The 19,897-nt window shown below is 39.5% G+C and overlaps 1 protein-coding gene across 1 annotated transcript in view; it reads left to right on the forward strand.

The window, feature by feature from the left end:
- LOC133612300 (A disintegrin and metalloproteinase with thrombospondin motifs 20) overlaps positions 1-19,897 on the forward strand; it is a 516,880-nt gene that overhangs the window by 291,002 nt on the left and 205,981 nt on the right. The window contains exon 16 of the mRNA XM_061969586.2: positions 7,079-7,174. Coding sequence (XP_061825570.2) covers positions 7,079-7,174 — 96 coding nt within the window. The remainder of the gene's footprint in view (positions 1-7,078; positions 7,175-19,897) is intronic.

A 19,897-nucleotide genomic window follows, 5' to 3' on the forward strand; every position in this document is an offset into this window, starting at 1 on the left:
GTATTAAAGTGACTGTTTGCAACTTTTACACAGATGCCTAGAGTGCGCCAACTTTCCAATGTATTTTACACAGTATAATACGGCTTCAACTACGTAATTACGTACGTACGTAACACATGTAGAATAGAATAGAATAGAATACAATATAATAGAAGGTATTTTATTGATCCCTGGGGGACATTCAGCACCACAGTTCCCTCATAATAGACAATAAACACTTAGGTATCCTTACATGTGAATATTATAAATAGCACATGTGAATAACATAAATACAGTCTTTTATAGAGCATTATTCACATGTGAATAATGTAAATAGTCTATTATACAGCATTATTCACATGTGAATAACCTAAATACAGTCTGTTATACAGCATTATTCACATGTGAATAATATAAATACAGTCTATTATACAGCATTATTCACATGTGAATAACATACATAGTCTTATACAGCATTATTCACATGTGAATAACATAAATACAGTCTGTTATACAGCATTATTCACATGTGAATAATATAAATGCAGTCTATTATAAAGCATTATTCACATGTGAATAACATAAATACAGTCTATTATACAGCATTATTCACATGTGAATAATATAAATACAGTCTATTATACAGCATTATTCACATGTGAATAATATAAATACAGTCTATTATACAGCATTATTCACATGTGAATAATATAAATACAGTCTATTATACAGCACTATAAACATGTGAATAACATAAATACAGTCTATTATACAGCATTATGCACATGTGAATAATATAAATACAGTCTATTATGAAGCATTATTCACATGTGAATAACATAAATACAGTCTATTATACAGCATTATTCACATGTGAATAATATAAATACAGTCTGTTATACAGCATTATTCACATGTGAATAACATAAATACAGTCTATTATACAGCATTATTCACATGTGAATAATATAAATACAGTCTATTATACAGCATTATTCACATGTGAATAGTATAAATACAGTCTATTATACAGCATTATTCACATGTGAATAATATAAATACAGTATATTATACAGCCCTATTCACATGTGAATAACATAAATACAGTCTATTATACAGCATTATGCACATGTAAATAATATAAATACAGTCTATTATACAGCATTATGTACATGTGAATAATATAAATACAGTCTATTATACAGCATTATTCACATGTGAATAACATAAATACAGTCTATTATACAGCATTATGCACATGTGAATAATATAAATACAGTCTATTATACAGCATTATTCACATGTGAATAACATAAATACAGTCTATTATACAGCATTATGCACATGAGAATAATATAAATACAGTCTATTATACAGCATTATTCACATGTGAATAACATAAATACAGTCTATTATACAGCATTGTTCACATGTGAATAATATAAATACAGTCTATTATACAGCATTATTCACATGTGAATAACATGAATACTGTCTATTATACAGCATTATTCACATGTGAATAATATAAATACAGTCTATTATACAGCATTATTCACATGTGAATAATATAAATACAGTCTATTATACAGCATTATTCACATGTGAATAATATAAATACAGTCTATTATACAGCATTATTCACATGTGAATAACATCAATACAATCTATTATACAGCATTACGCACATGTGAATAACATAAATACAGTCTATTATACAGCATTATTCACATGGAAATAATAAAAAATACAGTCTATTATACAGCATTATTCACATGTGAATAATATAAATATAAATAAATAATATAAATGCAGTCTATTATACAGCATTATTCACATGTGAATAATATAAATACAGTCTATTATACAGCATTATTCACATGTGAATAACATAAATACAGTCTAGTATACAGCATTATTCACATGTGAATAATATAAATACAGTCTATTATACAGCATTGTTCACATGTGAATAACATAAATACAGTATATCATACTTCATTATTCACATGTGAATAATATAAATACAGTCTATTATACAGCATTATTCACATGTGATTCACATGTAGCTTTAGCTTTGGGTGTTGTTGACTGATAATAGCTATTTGGATAACTAGCGTTAGCTGTCATTGAAGTATATTCTATCATTGATTGATTGATTGAAACTTATTTTAGTAGATTGCACAGTACAGTCCATATTCCGTAGAATTGACCACTGAATGGTAACACATGAATACGTTTTTCAACTTGTTTAGGTCGGGGTCCACGTTAATCAATTCATGGTAAACATATCATAACAACAAGATGACTGCGAATGGTTCTTTGCTCCCTGCTCGTTCGTGTTGACGAGTACACACCAATCATTTTATCGGGGTCGGTAAAAAATTGTTTCTTACATAAACTTTGTAATTGAGAAAAATGTAGACAATTGTCAAAGAAAAGTGTTCTGTTAAACCTCTCGTGGTGACATAAGCTAGCCGGTGGTGTTCTTGTCCTATTTTTTGGCTTATAAAAATGTTACTGTGAGGCAGTTGCAAACGGCACCTTTAAAGTATCATTGTGCCTGCACATTGTTTCCTGTTTCTGCATCCTGGGGTCATGCCCACAACTCCAAAAGAGTTCCTGACATGACTCCAACAAATACATTCAAATTAATCAATGAATGCAAAGCAATATATATACACAGTGTAATAGTTACTTTTTAGGGAGTGCTTCAACGTGCGAACAATCATTTTTATTTTTTTTATTGGCTCTAGTCCAGTTCAGCAAAAGGTCCAAGAACGCACACACAACTCCTCTGATTGCAGAGGTGTGGACTCGAGTCACATGACTTGGACTCGAGTCAGACTCGAGTCATGAATTTGATGACTTTAGACTCGACTTGACAAAATGTAAAAAGACTTGCAACTCGACTTAGACTTTAACATCAATGACTTGTGACTTCACTTGGACTTGAGCCTTTTGAATTGACATGACTTGACATGACTTGCTACTTTCCCCAAAACCCAAAGATGAAAAAGTTATTCGGGAGCGCTCCGTATTTTTCATTGTGTACTTGTCTATCAGCGTTGCGTGTGTCAGCTGGTGTGGTCTCAGTACAACAGCCAATCAAATTAGATCTACTTTGTTTTCATCACACAGCATTCATCCAATCAAATTGCAGGACAACCAATGAAGAAGACATGTCCAAACCACATGCCAGTGAACAAAAAATAATACCTAAAATAATTTTGTTTGGGTATAAAAATTACGAGGTGGTCAACACAAAACGGTTTGCAGTATGCAACACATGCGGTTCGAAAATTACTGATGGAGAGGCAACAACTTCCAACTTCGTCCGGCATTTGAAGTTGCACAAAGAACGGTAAGTTTTGAATGTAAGTTAACGTTTATTGGCTAAGTAACGTGACTTTTATTTGCTGTGTAGTTAAATCAGTGAGGCTGTAAACTCACTGCTAACGTTATAACGTTATTGCAAACACGGGAATCTGTTGCAGTTCACTACCTTATTCATACTTTTTGTTCAGTGATTTTTTTCAAGCAGGGTTACGTTAGTCAATATATCACACGTAACGTTAGACGGCGGTCAGTAGCACCGCGTATTTTAGCCACCTAAAAAAAGACAAAAATAGTAAAATAAGGGTCAGTTAAAATGTATACTATATTATGAATATGTGTACCGTTTTAGCTAGCTTTCTGACATACTGTTGGTTGTTTACCTCAGTGGTCCCCAACCACCGGGCCGCGGCCCGGTACTGGTCCGTGGATCGTTTGGTATCGGGCCGCACAAGAAATATTTTTTATTTAATTTTTTTTTTTTTAATTAAATCAACATAAAAAACACAAGATACACTTACAAGTAGTGCACCAACCCAAAACAACTCTCTCCCCCCTTTTGTTCTGGGCATTGAACATGAAGACTCTTCCTTCACTGTTCCGAGTGGCCATGAGAGTCTTGGCAGTGCCTGCCTCCAGTGCTCCAGTGGAGCGAGTTTTCAGCCATGGTGGCATCATACTACGCCCCCATCGTGCACAAATGACTGACAGACTCTTGGCTAATTTGGTCTTTTGCAAATGCAATGCAGCATAGGGCCCTGACATATAAAAAGTACAACTTTTTTGTTATGTTCACGTATATGTCATGTTTTTTCAATGTTAACACTTTTGTACAAATAAGTACATTTGCACTTTATTTTTCAATGTGTTTGTTCTGTAAAGGAATGAGTTAATGTTTAAAATGACTGGTTAATAGTGCTATTATAAAGTGCAATGTCAGCACAATTTTCTTTCCTGCAATTTAAAATGCACTTGTTTTAATAAATAAATACAGCGTTTGAAAAGCATACACAATCTGTGTTAATATATTAGTCTGTGGTTAAAAGGACTTGAAAGGACTCGAAACTCAAAATGCAGGACTTAGGACTTGACTTGAGACTTTCCAGTCTTGACTTTAGACTTGACTCGGGGCTTGCCTGTCTTGACTCGGGACTTGACTCGGACTTGAGGGCAAAGACTTGAGACTTACTTGTGACTTGCAAAACAATGTCTTGGTCCCACCTCTGTCTGATTGTAACTGAAGCGCACAGACTAGTGTGGCTCTTAAGGCATCTTAAAAGTGAGGCACAGTTAACTGAACGTTATCGCTCAAAGCCAAGCTGGCTGCCGTTTGTTCCCAAATTTCCGTATTTTTCGGACTATAAGGCGCACTTAGAATCCTTTCATTTTCTCATAAATCGACAGTGCGCCTTATAACCCGGTGCGCCTAATGTACGGCATAACTCTGGTTGTGCTTACCGGCCTGGAAGCAATTTTATTTGGTACATGGTGTAATGATAAGTGTGATAAGAGATACGTGTAGACTGCGAGATGACGGCAGTGAACAACACCAAAACTTTAAATGTTCCATTGAGAATACAGAACATTACACACGGCACTCAAAAATATGTCAAAATGTTTTTAGTACGACTTTGGTAAGCTATGAAGCCGCACCGCTTGATGGATTGTCGGCACATTAAACATAGGAGTATTATTATGGTGTGTATAAGGTAAGCATATTATCTGGCGTTTTGTTTCGCAATGGTATGCAAAATAAACTTTTCTTACCTTCTGGCACCTGCTGATGTGTATTTGGGATCTGCATAAGTCCTGAAAATGTGCACGCGTCCGCCTTTGTAGTTCGTGTCGACGCCGTAGTCATAAGCTTCTTTTTTTTCTCTACCTTCTTATGTGGCATTTATCTTCCGCTGTTGCCATTTCTAATAGAAAGTAGTGTAAAGTTCTTACTTATATCTGTCAGTAAACTAGATATCAAAGGGCTAAAAATTGTAGTGAGTTTACATTATTCACCCAAGGAACTTTAGTTATTAGAGGGTTTTTCACAGGACACATTTCCGGCGTTGTTGTTGTTGCATTAGTGAGCCACGGATGAGGAGATGCTGCACCGTTATTGATTGAAGTAAAGTCTGAATTAGGGCTGGGCGATATATGGCCTTTTATTAATACCTCAATATTTTTAGGCCATGTCACGATACACCATATATATCTGGATATTTTTGCCTTAGCCTTGAAGGAACACTTGATGCATATACTAACCCCGTTTCCATATGAGTTGGGAAATTGTGTTAGATGTAAATATAAACAGAATACAATGATTTACAAATCATTTTCAACCCATATTCAGTTGAATATGCTCCAAAGACAACATATTTGATGTTCAAACTGATAAACATTTTTTTTTTTGCAAATAATCATTAACTTTAGAATTTGATGTCGGCAACACGTGACAAAGAAATTGGGAAAGGTGGCAATAAATACTGATAAAGTTGAGGAATGCTCATCAAACACTTATTTGGAACATCCCACAGGTGAACAGGCAAACTGGGAACAGGTGGGTGCCATGATTGGGTATAAAAGTAGATTCCATGAAATTCTCAGTCATTCACAAACAAGGATGGGGCGAGGGTCACCGCTTTGTCAACAAATGCGTGAGCAAATTATTGAACAGTTTAAGAAAAACCTTTCTCAACCAGCTATTGCAAGGAATTTAGGGATTTCACCATCTACGGTCCGTAATATCATCAAAGGGTTCAGAGAATCTGGAGAAATCACTGCACATAAGCAGCTAAGCCCGTGACCTTCGATCCCTCAGGCTGTACTGCATCAACAAGCGACATTAGTGTGTAAAGGATATCACCACATGGGCTCAGGAACACTTCAGAAACCCACTGTCAGTAACTACAGTTGGTCGCTACATCTGTAAGTGCAAGTTAAAACTCTCCTATGCAAGGCGAAAACCGTTTATCAACAACACCCAAGGTGATGTTAATGCACGGTTCAGTTTGTGCACCAGTAAAAAAACATATAACTTTTCATGAATTGAAAAAACATTTTATTTTTCACTAACGAAGGGTTCGGTGAATGCGCATATGAAACTGGTGAGCTCGTTGCTGAGATTGTATGACCTATATTGAGTAAAACATGCTTGAAACTAGAATATCAACTGTTGCAAAGCTGTGTCATCAACACTCACAAGTATAAAAACTACTTTTTTTAAAGTAATAATTTCTTACTTTAAGCATGAAAAAAAAAATCATCATGCCAAGCGCATATCATTATGTCAAGATAATGGCACTAGCATTTACTTCGTTTAAGAATATTTTTCCACATATTGAACAAAAAGGTATCTTTTTTTTCTACCAAGAAAAGTGCACTTGTTATTAGTGAGAATATACTTATTTTAAGGTATTTTTGGGTTCATTGAGGTTAGCTCATTTTACTTGTTTTGGAAAGTCTTGACAAGCCAAATTTTCTTGTTCTATTGGCAGATAATTTTGCTTAGTTCAAATAAAATACCCCTCATTTTTATATATTTTTTTCTTGTTTTTGAACACTGACTTTTTGCAGTGAACTTGAACAAAGGAAAAGGGTTTCCAAGCTTTTGACTGAGAGAGACGTTTTTTTGTTGTTGTATTTTTCCAAAGTTGAACAAGTACACCTGGTTAAGCAGGATTAAGACGTGTCTGATGTCTTTACAGACTGTCAAACGTCAACGTTTTTTTGGGGGGTTTTCTCAGCCCACCTCTCTGTTTTTCTTCCTAAGGCTACAACACAGTGGTCCGCATCCCAGCCGGAGCCACCAACATTGATATAAAGCAGGTCAGCTACTCCGGAAAGCCAGAAGATGACAACTACCTCGGTGAGTTTGAGCGAGGATGTGGTTTGGGTTGTTGTCCCCCCCCCCACCCCACCCCCGGTGTCAGGTTCTCTTGGAAGCACTGATCCAAAACTTAAGCAGAGGTGCTCGTTTGCCAATTTATTAAAAGCAGATTAAACATTAGACATGTAATAAATCCTCCTTCATGAAGATGATCAAGTTCAGTTGTCTGGGCCGAGGACATGCAGTTCTGTATTTCTGACCCAAAAAGTTGTAATTGGACAAGAAACAAGGTGTATTTTAATAGAATGCAGATGTACAGCCCTTTGAGACACTCCTGATTTATGGCTATATAACTAAACTTTGATAGATTAATTGATTGATGTAAGTGGCTTTACTCCCAGAGGCGATATTGATGATGATATGGTAAATACTTTATAGGGTTATTACTCATAAATCAAACACAATACATTCCAGTTGGACGTTCAATCAATTTTACCTTAACAAAACTACCATTAAACTAGGGTTGAACGGTATACCGGTATTAGTATAGTACCGCGATACTAATGAATCATATTTGGTACTATACCGCCTCTGAAAAGTACAGGTCCAATGCACCCCCGTCGTCGTCACGTCATGACATTGCTGGTTTTACGAGCAGAGGAGCATGTTCGGCAGCGCACAGTCACAGAGTACTTACAAGCAGACAGAAAAGGTAGAACGGATGCATTTTGGTTTAAAAAGTAAAGATAAAAGTGAAGTTATAACACTGAAACGCCCTCAGGAAGAGGTTCTTTAAAGGGGAACATTATCACAATTTCAGAATGGTTAAAACCATTAAAAATCAGTTCCCAGTGGCTTATTATATTTTTTGAAGTTTTTTTCAAAATTTTACCCATCCCTAAAAAAAGCTTCAAAGTGCCTGATTTTAACCATCGTTATAAACACCCGTCCATTTTACTGTGACGTCACATAGTGATGCCAACACAAACAAACATGGCGGAAAGAACAGCTAGCTATAGCGACATTAGCTCGGATTCAGACTCGGATTTCAGCGGCTTAAGCGATTCAACAGATTACGCATGTATTGAAACGGATGGTTGTAGTGTGGAGGCAGGTAGCGAAAACGAAATTGAAGAAGAAACTGAAGCTATTGAGCCATATCAGTTTGAACCGTATGCAAGCGAAACCGACGAAAACGACACGACAGCCAGCGACACGGGAGAAAGCGAGGACGAATTCGGCGATCGCCTTCTAACCAACGATTGGTATGTGTTTGTTTGGCATTAAAGGAAACTAACAACTATGAACTAGGTTTACAGCATATGAAATACATTTGGCAACAACATGCACTTTGAGAGTGCAGACAGCCCAATTTTCATCAATTAATATATTCTGTAGACATACCCTCATCCGCGCTCTTTTCCTGAAAGCTGATCTGTCCAGTTTTGGAGTTGATGTCAGCAGGGCATGGAAGCTAGGGTCGATATTCTTCTCTTGATCATCTTCGGTGGCATAAGGGACGGTGTGAGCCAAGACATCCAGGGGGTTTAGCTCGCTCGTCTGCGGGAACAAACTGCCGCCATTGCTTGCCGTGCTAGCGAGGTCCTTTGTCCCTGAATTGCTCACACACTCCGGCAGATTCAATGGGGGTCTGGCGGCAGATTTCTTTGACTTTATCGTTGGAAATGCATCTGCTTTGAGTGTCGCAGGATATCCACACATTCTTGCCATCTCTGTCGTAGCATAGCTTTCGTCGGTAAAGTGTGCGGAACAAACGTCCAATTTCTTGCCACTTTGGCATCTTTGGGCCACTGGTGCAACTTGAATCCGTCCCTGTTCGTGTTGTTACACCCTCCGACAACACACCGACGAGGCATGATGTCTCCAAGGTACGGAAAACAGTCGAAAAAACGGAAAATAACAGAGCTGATTTGACTCGGTGTTTGAGAAAATGGCGGATTGCTTCCCGAGAGCGAATATTAGAAAGGCGTTTAATTCACCAAAATTCACCCATTTAGAGTTCGGAAATCGGTTAAAAAAATATATGGTCTTTTTTCTGCAACATCAAGGTATATATTGACGCTTACATAGGTCTGGTGATAATGTTCCCCTTTAAGACATGGCTTGCTAGCTAGCGGCTAAAGTCCAGCCGCAGTCTGCAGTGTTTTAGCTACTTCTAAATCACTAATCCTTGTCTCCATGGCGACAAATAAAGTAAGTTTATTACAGGTATCATTATCGCCATTATCATTGACGCCCTTCCTGAATGTAAACAAATACCATGGGTGGATTTACACCTGATGTCCACTGTAACGATACCAAGTACAGGACCGTGTCGAGTCGATACTACTATGATTACGTCGATACATTTTCTTTCATTTTTAAATTTTTTTTATTTTGTTTATAAACTCAGGAAATACGTCCCTGGACACATGAGGACTTTGAATATGACCAATGTACATACTTGCCAACCTTGAGACCTCCGATTTCGGGAGGTGGGGGGTGGGGGGAGTGGTCGGGGTGGGGCGGGGGCGTGGTTGGGGGCGGGGCTAAGAGGGGAGGAGTATATTTACAGCTAGAATTCACCAAGGCAAGTATTTCATATATATATATATATACATATATATATATATATATATATATATATATATATATATATATATATATATATATATATATATATATATATATATATATAAGAAATACTTGACTTTCAGTGAATTCTAGCTGTATATATATTTATTTTATTATATATATATATATATATATATATATATATATATATATATATATATATATATATATATATATATATATATATATCCATCCATCCATCCATCCATTTGCTACCGCTTATTCCCTTTGGGGTCGCGGGGGGCGCTGGAGCCTATCTCAGCTACAATCGGGCGGAACCCTAACCCTGGACAAGTCGCCACCTCATCGCAGGGCCAACAATAATAATATTTTATATATACAATATATATATATATATATATATATATATATATATATATATATATATATATATATATATATATATATATATATATACACATTTATACATATATATATATATATATATATATATAAATAAAATAAATACTTGAATTTCAGTGTTCATTTATTTACACATATACACACACATAACACTCATCTACTCATTGTTGAGTTAAGGGTTGAATTGTCCATCCTTGTTCTATTCTCTGTCACTATTTTTCTAACCATGCTGAACACCCTTTCGCAGGTACCCAGAAAGGTTTCGAGGACCACCAAAAAAAACTGAATCTCTGAAGACAGTATAAAAATCTGTGTTAAAGGTGTACAAATACTGTTTGTATAATAAGCATGTTATTTTTTTACAAATGAGGGTTAAGAGTTCAGTACTAAAAAAAAAAAAAAGAATGTGGCTTAAGTACAGTTTTTTAATTGAGCTGCTGCATTTTTTGGTTGGGTTGTTTATTTATTTTGAGTAACTTCTATACATTTCTAAAAGGGGAATAATGTAATAGAGTTATCTATGTTTGTCTGTTGCCATCTCCTGGTGAATGTTGGCTATAGCGTACTGGGGTTACTTTTTGGTTGGCCAACGATTTACGTGGTGTTGCGCACCTGACGTCACTCAGGTCCGCATAGAGCTGGAGGGGGCGTGGCTTCCAGCTCCGCCTGAATTTCGGGAGATTTTCTGGAGAAAATTTGTCCCGGGAGGTTTTCGGGAGAGGCGCTGAATTTCGGGAGTCTCCCGGAAAATCCGGGAGGGTTGGCAAGTATGCCAATGTATGATCCTGTAACTACTTGGTATCGGCTTGATACTCAAATGTGTGGTATCATCCAAAACTAATGTAAAGTATCAAAGAAGAGAAGAACAAGTGATTATGACATTTTAACAGAAGTGTAGATAGAACATGTTAAAAGAGAAAGTAAGCAGATGTTAACAGTAAATGAACAAGTAGATTAATAATCCATTTTTTACCGCTTGTTTTTAATAATGTTGACAAAATAATAGAATGATAAATGACACAATATGTTACTGTATATGTCAACAGACTAATTAGGAGCCTTTGTTTGCTTACTTACCGTATTTTTCGGAGTATAAGTCGCTCCGGAGTATAAGTCGCACCGGCCGAAAATGCATAATAAAGAAGGAAAAAAACATATATAAGTCGCATTTTTGGAGGAAATTTATTTGATAAAAGCCAACACCAAGAATAGACATTTGAAAGGCAATTTAAAATAAATAAAGAATAGTGAACAACAGGCTGAATAAGTGTACGTTATATGAGGCATAAATAACCAACTGAGAACGTGCCTGGTATGTTAACTTAACATTTTATGGTAAGAGTCATTCAAATAACTATAACATATAGAACATGCTATACGTTTACCAAACAATCTGTCACTCCTAATCGCTAAATCCCATGAAATCTTATACGTCTAGTCTCTTACGTGAACGAGATAAATAATATTATTTGATATTTTACGGTAATGTGTTAATAATTTCACATATAAGTCGCTTCTGAGTATAAGTCGCACCCCCGGCCAAACTATGAAAAAAAAACTGCGTCTTATAGTCCGAAAAATACGGTACTACTAACAGACAAATTGTTTAGTATGTTAACTATTTAATTTAAGGACAAACTTACAATAAGAAACATATGTTTAATGTACCGTAAGGTTTTTTGTTAAAATAAAGCCAATAATGCCATTTTTTGTGGTCCCCTTTTATTTATAAAAGTATCGAAAAGTATCAAAATAATTTTGGTACCGGTACCAAAATATTGGTATCAGGACAACAGTACATTAGACTCTTTGGGGTATTGCACTTATGCCATCATAACATTTCTATGTTTTGAATAACATTTGTATTTGTTACCCAAATGCAAAAATGAAGTGATACAGTACAAGTTACTGCCGTATATAATAACACAGAAACACATTTTAAAAACAATAAAACATGTATCAGACATGATAGTAAATTCATCATTAAAATTAGTTAAACTGTTTGCAGGTTTTTATTGTCTCTCTTTGAATTCTGAGATGTTTGCCTTTCTTTTATTGTTTATTTTAATAACTTTAAGGTGGAATATATTTTTTTTTAACTCTCAAGAATTGTGTCAAATGTTCGGGAATTTAAAAAAATAAATAAAATCCCATAGAAAATAAATGGACATAGAAATAATAATTTAAGTAATAAGAAAATAATCCTTCTAACACTTTTAACTGTACAGGAATGTTTTAGTATTTCTTCCTGTAATTCAAGTATAAACATAATATTACAACAACAGTTATTTAGACCATATTTACCTTATAACGTATTTGACAGCTCATCCATACCAGAGTGTCACTGCTACATTCTTTACGCTTTAGTTGTCCTAAAATGAGGTAGGGCTGCACAATTAATAACATTTTAATCGTGATCACGATTTTGGCTGCTACGATTAATTTAGTGTGATTGTCGGCAATATTAACATTTGAAAAGGAGGCTCCTGCATTTCAATTTAAGTAGTTTCACAAGCAACAGTCGTCCAACCACCAGGGTCGACCGAAAGACAATGGACTCATGTTATTAGCTCATTTTATTACCTATAGGATAGGATAGGCTAGGTCTTTATTGTCATTGCACAAGTACAACGAAACTATGTTTTCAGCACAAACCCGTGTACAGGGTTACAGAACGGGAACGCTGATAGGTCGCCACAAGGCGCCCCATAAAAGGTGGGAAAAAGGTAAACGCTGGGGAAGAAGATGAGTAAAAAAATACAATCTAGACTGTGCTCCTAAGGGAGCCTAGTCTGAAGTGGGAAAAAAACTCCATGCCATGCACACATAAACATGTTACATTTAATCACGACAACTCGCAACAGAGGGGCGGGGGGAGTTGGGGCCCTGGAGGTCGACTGCTGCTATGAAGCGCTGCCAGCCGTCCATCACCGCGGAAGGGAATCAAGCGGTGGTGAAGGCGTGGGGTGGGGGAGTGGGTGTGTGTGTGTGTGTGTATATGCCCATTGTCTTGGGTGTGTTGATGTAGTGTTCATGTTCATAGGCCTGGGGCCGTCCTGCATGCAGGCAAAAGTTCGACTCCAGGTGTCGTTGAGGAGGGAGGGAGGTCAAAAGCGTCCATCATTGAGGTGTCCTCGGGGATGTTTTCAGAACAGCCTGCTCCTGTTGTTGGAGCGTCAAGGCCATTCGAGGGATTCAAAGTGTAGATTAGGATTTTTGTTTTTCCGCGAGCAGACATTACAATGACTTGTCTGTTCTATTCGTCCATGCTGGCCCTCATATCCAATTTTTCCCTTACCAGCTTTTCCATGATGTGATCCATCTTGCGATTCAGTTCAGAAATCGCCACAGCCTGGCCCAAACCTTCCATTGCCACGAACAGCCTTTGGGTCCCTTGAGTGGCTGCCATCGTCTTACAAATTTGACGATACACCAGAGCAATGCCCAGCCCAATCAGCAGGTGCCCCGCGATCACGGTTCCAAACAGGTAGATGTCTTCCACGTCCTCGATGGAAAGGACTGAGAGGCACATGATTCTCCATTTATCCCAGGAATCTCTCACGTACCTTGCAGCAATGGTTTCATCAGGGCAGCCAGGCTCCCCAGAACCTCTTTTCCTCATCGAAAAGATTTTGTCAATTGATTCGAGAGTCCAGCTGATCATTTCCATGTCTGATGTTTAGATTTGGAGGACAGCGCAAAAAAAGAGGCTTCAAAAAAGTGTAGACAAGACAAAAACAAAGAGATATTATTGTATTCTGTGTCATATGTGTTTTATGTTGCACGAATTTACCAAGAAAAATTCCTAGTTTGTGAACCTGTTCTCAAACAATGGCAATAAAAACTATTCTGATTCTGAGAGCGAGTAAGACGAAGTGAGTGAGAGAGGGACTGACACTCAGCCGGTCGCTCACGAAAATATTCGGAAAAATAAATGCATTATAACATTGGTGCCCTTATCTCCCATAGGGTGACCTACATTTGAACCCCAGAACACGCCCACACGCCTCGCCGTTCTTTAAGCATATTCTCTACTGCTTGCCAGTGTTACCATATCTGAGTTATTGTGTAGAAATATGGGTAATAAGTACAAAAGTGCACCTATTCACTTTGCATGTTAAAAAAAGAAAGAGCAGTTGTAATATTGGGCATTGCTCTGGTGTATCGTCAAATTCGAGGCAGCCACTCAAGGAGCCCAAAGGCTGTTCGTCGCAATGGAAGTTTTGGGCCGGGCTGTGGGATCACAGACTGTGGCGATTTCTGAACTGAATCGCAAGATGGATCACATCATGGCGAAGCTTGCTGAAAAGGAAAATTGAATATGAGAGCAGTCAGCATGGACGAATAGAATAGACAAGTCATTGTATTGTCTTCTCGCGGAAAACAAACATCCTAATCTACGATTTGACTCCCTCGAATGGCCTTGACGCTGTGAACAACAGGAACAGGCTGTTCTGAAAACACCCTCGAGGACACCTCAATGATGGACGCTTTTGACCTCCCTCCCTCCTCAACGACACCTGGAGTCGAACTTTTGCTTGCATGCAGATCGGCCTCAGCCTACGAACATTACATCATCACACCCAAGACAATGGGCACATACACACACCCCACCTTCCCCACCCCACGCCTTCACCACCGCTTGTTTCCCCTCGGGGTGATGGACGGCTGGCAGCGCTTCATAGCAGCAGTCGACCTCCAGGGCCCCAACTCCCCGCCCCTCTGTTGCGAGTTGTCGTGATTAAATGTAACATGTTTATGTGTGCATTGCATGGAGGTTTTTTCCCACTCCAGACTAGGCCCCCTTAGGAGCCCAGTTTGGATTGTATTTTTTTACTCAGCATCTTCCCCAGCGTTTTACCTTTTTCTTATCTTTTACGGGGCGTCTTTGGCGACCCATCAGCGTTCCTGTTCTGTAACCCTGTACACTGTTTGTTTGTCTAATCTTGAACGGGTTTGTGCTGAAAACATAGTTTCGTTGTACTTGTGCAATGACAATAAAGTCCAAACCTATCCTAATAATACATGAGTGACACGTACAGTGATGACAAATACATTGGAGGCAGCCAACACTGTTGACATACTTCACACAAACGTCACAATTTCTCTGTGATTGTTGGTCCATAGCTCATAAAGTAGTTGGGAAAGGGCATGTTCACCACTGTGTTACATGGCCTTTCCTTTTAACAACACTCAGTAAACGTTTGGGAACTGAGGAGACACATTTTTTAAACTTCTCAGGTGGAATTCTTTCCCACTCTTGCTTGATGTACAGCTTAAGTTGTTCAACAGTCTCCATTGTGGTATTTTAGGCTTCATAATGCGCCACACATTTTCAATGGGAGACAGGTCTGGACTACAGGCAGGCCAGTCTAGTACCCACACTCTTTTACTATGAAGCCACGTTGATGTAACACGTGGCTTGGCATTGTCTTGCTGAAATAAGCAGGGGCGTCCATGGTAACGTTGCTTGGATGGCAACATATGTCGCTCCAAAACCTGTATGTACCTTTCAGCATTAATGGCGCCTTCACAGTATAATAGTGAAAGTCCAGTCCATAGTGGATCTAACATAATAGTGTGAGAGTCCAGTCCATAGTGGATCTAACATAATAGTGAGAGTCCAGTCCATAGTGGGGCCAGCAGGAGACCATCCCGAGCGGAGACGGGTCAGCAGCGCAGAGATGTCCCCAACCGATGCACAGGCGAGCGGTCCACCCCGGGTCCCGACTCGCACACACAGCACACTGGATATCATCCATCCATCCATCCATCTTCTTCCGCTTATCCGAGGTCGGGTCGCGGGGGCAGCAGCCTAAGCAGGGAAGCCCAGACTTCCCTCTCCCCAGCCACTTCGTCCAGCTCTTCCCGGGGGGATCCCGAGGCGTTCCCAGGCCAGCCGGGAGACATAGTCTTCCCAGCGTGTCCTCGGTCTTCCCCGTGGCCTCCTACCGGTCGGACGTGCCCTAAACACCTCCCGAGGGAGGCGATCGGGTGGCATCCTGACCAGATGCCCGAACCACCTCATCTGGCTCCTCTCGATGTGGAGGAGCAGTGGCTTTACTTTGAGCTCCCCCCGGATGACAGAGCTTCTCACCCTATCTCTAAGGGAGAGCCCTGCCACCCGGCGGAGGAAACTCATTTCGGCCGCTTGTACCCGTGATCTTGTCCTTTTGGTCATGACCCAAAGCTCATGACCATAGGTGAGGATGGGAACGTAGATCGACCGGTAAATTGAGAGCTTTGCCTTCCGGCTCAGCTCCTTCTTCACCACAACGGATCGATACAGCGTCCGCATTACTGAAGATGCCGCACCGATCCGCCTGTCGATCTCACGATCCACTCTTCCCTCACTCGTGAACAAGACTCCGAGGTACTTGAACTCCTCCACTTGGGACAAGATCTCCTCCCCAACCCGAAGATGGCATTCCACCCTTTTCCGGGCGAGAACCATGGACTCGGACTTGGAGGTGCTGATACTGACACTGGATATCAGTTAATTGAAATACCACAACACTGGATATTGTTCAGATAAGTTCAATTTAAGAACTTGCACACAAAGCAACACTGGAGGTGACTATGACGTGGGCATTTTCCGCGCATGCTTATTAGACCTCGTTGCGTCGGCTGACGTAGGGAGGCAGGGGGGTCCTGAACGACCGTTGTGTGCGTGTATGGACAAGGATAAGGTTAGGTGGGATTTACGTGTATAAGGGGCCTAAGACACGTCTGGCCGGTGGGAGGCCACGGGGAAGACCCAGGACACGTTGGGAAGACAATGTCTCCCGGCTGGCCTGGGAACGCCTCGGGATCCCCCGGGAAAAGCTGGACGAAGTGGCTGGGGAGAGGAAAGTCTGGATATCTGAGTCTTCCCCATAAGTGCGCAGGCCGGTATGTTTACACGAGCTCCGGGGCGGTTAGCGTGGCATGTCATGTACCTCCTCACACGAGCATCAAGTGGTGGTGACCCATGCAGCCGAGGAGACAAGCTGTCAAGGAAAGGAGACATCAACTGTTGCCAAAGTGTCACTTGTACTGAGTGCCTGTGAAGGAAGCATGGCTGCTTTTGCCAATAACGGCCAGCTCAGGAAAACACACACACACACTCTCCGAAAGATAAATGAGGCGGCGCTAGGTGCTAATTAGACACATGTGGGTGAAAGTAGATATCCCAGCACAGAACCAGAAAATGAAGACATTTGGCTTGCAGCGAGGTTCAACTTTTCTTTTCCTCCTCCTCCTCCTCCTCCAGTGGGGGAAACATATGGCGGACAAACACATGGTGGCTATTTGCACTGACATGTCACGTTTGCCCCCAGCTGATTAAATATGCAGACGGCCGAGCTTCTAGAGGAGGGAGAAAATCTGCCTCAAAAGTCAAATAAAACTCCGACAGATAAAAGGTTGGACGACAGCCATAAAAGAGAAAATGTGCTATAGTAGCAATTAGGGGTGTAACGATACACATAGTATGTACCTCGGTTTAGAGGTCACGGTTCGGTTCATTTTCGGTACAGTAAGAAATAGTGATGTCCCGATCCAGGTTTTTGCACTTCCGATCCGATACCGATATTGTTTTTGCATTTCCGATCCGATACCGATACTGACCGATACTGGCCTATCCGAGCATGTATTAAAGTTTAAAGTTATTTAGCCTACTTAGTTGTCAGAATCATGTTGAAAAGGGTTTTAGTACTCTTGATAACAACTAGCCAGCTGAATTAGGGGAGTTTGAATAATACACAATGGTTGGTAACAAGAAACTGACCTGTTTATTCAAGGATAAACACAAAATAGACAAAATTATACATGACAAACAGAAATGGCAACATTGAAACTAGGGCTGGGCGATATGGCCTTTTTTTAATATTGCGATACACAATATATATCTCGATATTTTGCCTTAGCCTTGAATGAACACTTGATGCATATAATCACAGCAGTATGATGATTCTATGTGTTTTGATTGATTGATTGAGACTTTTATTAGTAGGTTGCACAGTGAAGTACATATTCCGTACAATTGACCACTAAATGGTAACACCCCAATAAGTTGTTCAACTTGTTTAAGTCGGGGTCCACTTAAATTGATTCATGATACAGATATATACTATCAGATATATACTATCATCATAATACAGTCATCACACAAGATAATCACATTGAATTATTTACATTATTTATAATCCAGGGTGTGGAGGGGGGCGCCGGATGTAAGTGTCAAAAAGACAACTAAAAGAGTTTGATATGAGAATAAATCTAAAGTTAAAATATAGGGTAGAAATGCACCCATTTGTAGTCTTGATTTTCAAAATTTTCTTTCAAGTCTTGCATGTCTACATTAAAGCATTCTTCTTCATACTGCATTAATATATGCTACTTTTAAACTTTCATGCAGAGAAGGAAATCACAACTAAAAAAATCACTAATTTTTTCATACGGTGTTGATGTGGACATTTTTGCCTCGGCATTTTGATGGTTTGGACGTGTGGCACCGAATGGAGATAAGCGTCTCGACAGACGTTATAACATTTGAACAATGATGACGAAAACTGTTTTCTCTAGCGTGTCCGTGTGTCGAAAATTGTTATGCGCTTATTTTTTTATTTGATTTTGTGCGTGGCATAGATTTGCTATGCGCAGAGGACGCTTAAACAGTGCGCAATTGCACAGGCGAGCACCTTAGAGGGAGCGTTGCTCGCACGGCTGCGCTAGCATCACAGCTAACGTTAGCCATGCTGCTACCTCTCTGCTGCGAGAGGACGTATACGTATGTGACGTATGACGTGACAGTATGTGACCTATGACGTGACAGTATGTGACGTATGTAAGAAGGTGCACTTGCTGTCTGTGAGAGGGAGACACAGGAAAGAGTGAGAAGAGCCTGTCGTGTAATGCCAGCAGCTAAAAGCAACTGTGTGAGAATTCACAGACCTGTGGATGTGTTGAAGGTGTGCTGGAAAATGCGGAACGGAAATTAGGGAGCAGCAGAAAAGTGGAAGGTATTTTTTAAATCGGTGCGTTGGAAAACACGGACCGGAGTTTTTTTTTAAACTGGATCTGGATCGGCATTTTCCCATGCCTTGCCGATACGCAATTTTTGGCAAATATCGGCAGCCGATCCGATCCAAATATCGGATCGGGACATCTCTAGACGATACACACAGTATGTACCTCGGTTTAGAGGTCACGGTTCGGTTCATTTTCGGTACAGTAAGAAAACAACAAAATATAAATTTTTTGGTTATTTATTTAATAAATTTGTAAACAATGGCAGAACATACAAAAAGTCAGTGTTCAAAAGCAAGAAGAAAACAAACAAAAATGAGGTGTATTTTATTTCAACTAAGCAAAATGGTCTGCCAATAGAACAAATTTGGATTGTCAAGACTTTCGAAAACAATATGAATTTTGAATATGACTAGATACACTCTTGTACTTGGTATCATTACAGTGGTTGTCAGGTCTAGCTCCACCCAAACATTTGTTTACATTCAGGGTGCTAGCTTGCTGTTAGCAGTTAGCTATCGTATCCTCCAGCATGTTTAGCTATTCCTCGTCCTTCCTTGAAAGAAACATACTTTATTTGTCGCCATGATGGCGAGGATTAGTGATTTAGAAGTAGCTAAAACACTGCCGACTGCAGCTGGATGTTAGCTGCTAGCTAGTGTTGCGTTTGGACCAGTTGTTCCTCCCAGGGAATTCAAGTCGCAGGTCGCTCCCAAGCTCTTTACGACACTTAAAGCTGAGTAGAAGAACCACCAG

The sequence above is a fragment of the Nerophis lumbriciformis genome, linkage group LG10, assembly GCF_033978685.3.
Source record: "Nerophis lumbriciformis linkage group LG10, RoL_Nlum_v2.1, whole genome shotgun sequence".
Lineage (NCBI taxonomy): Eukaryota > Metazoa > Chordata > Actinopteri > Syngnathiformes > Syngnathidae > Nerophis > Nerophis lumbriciformis.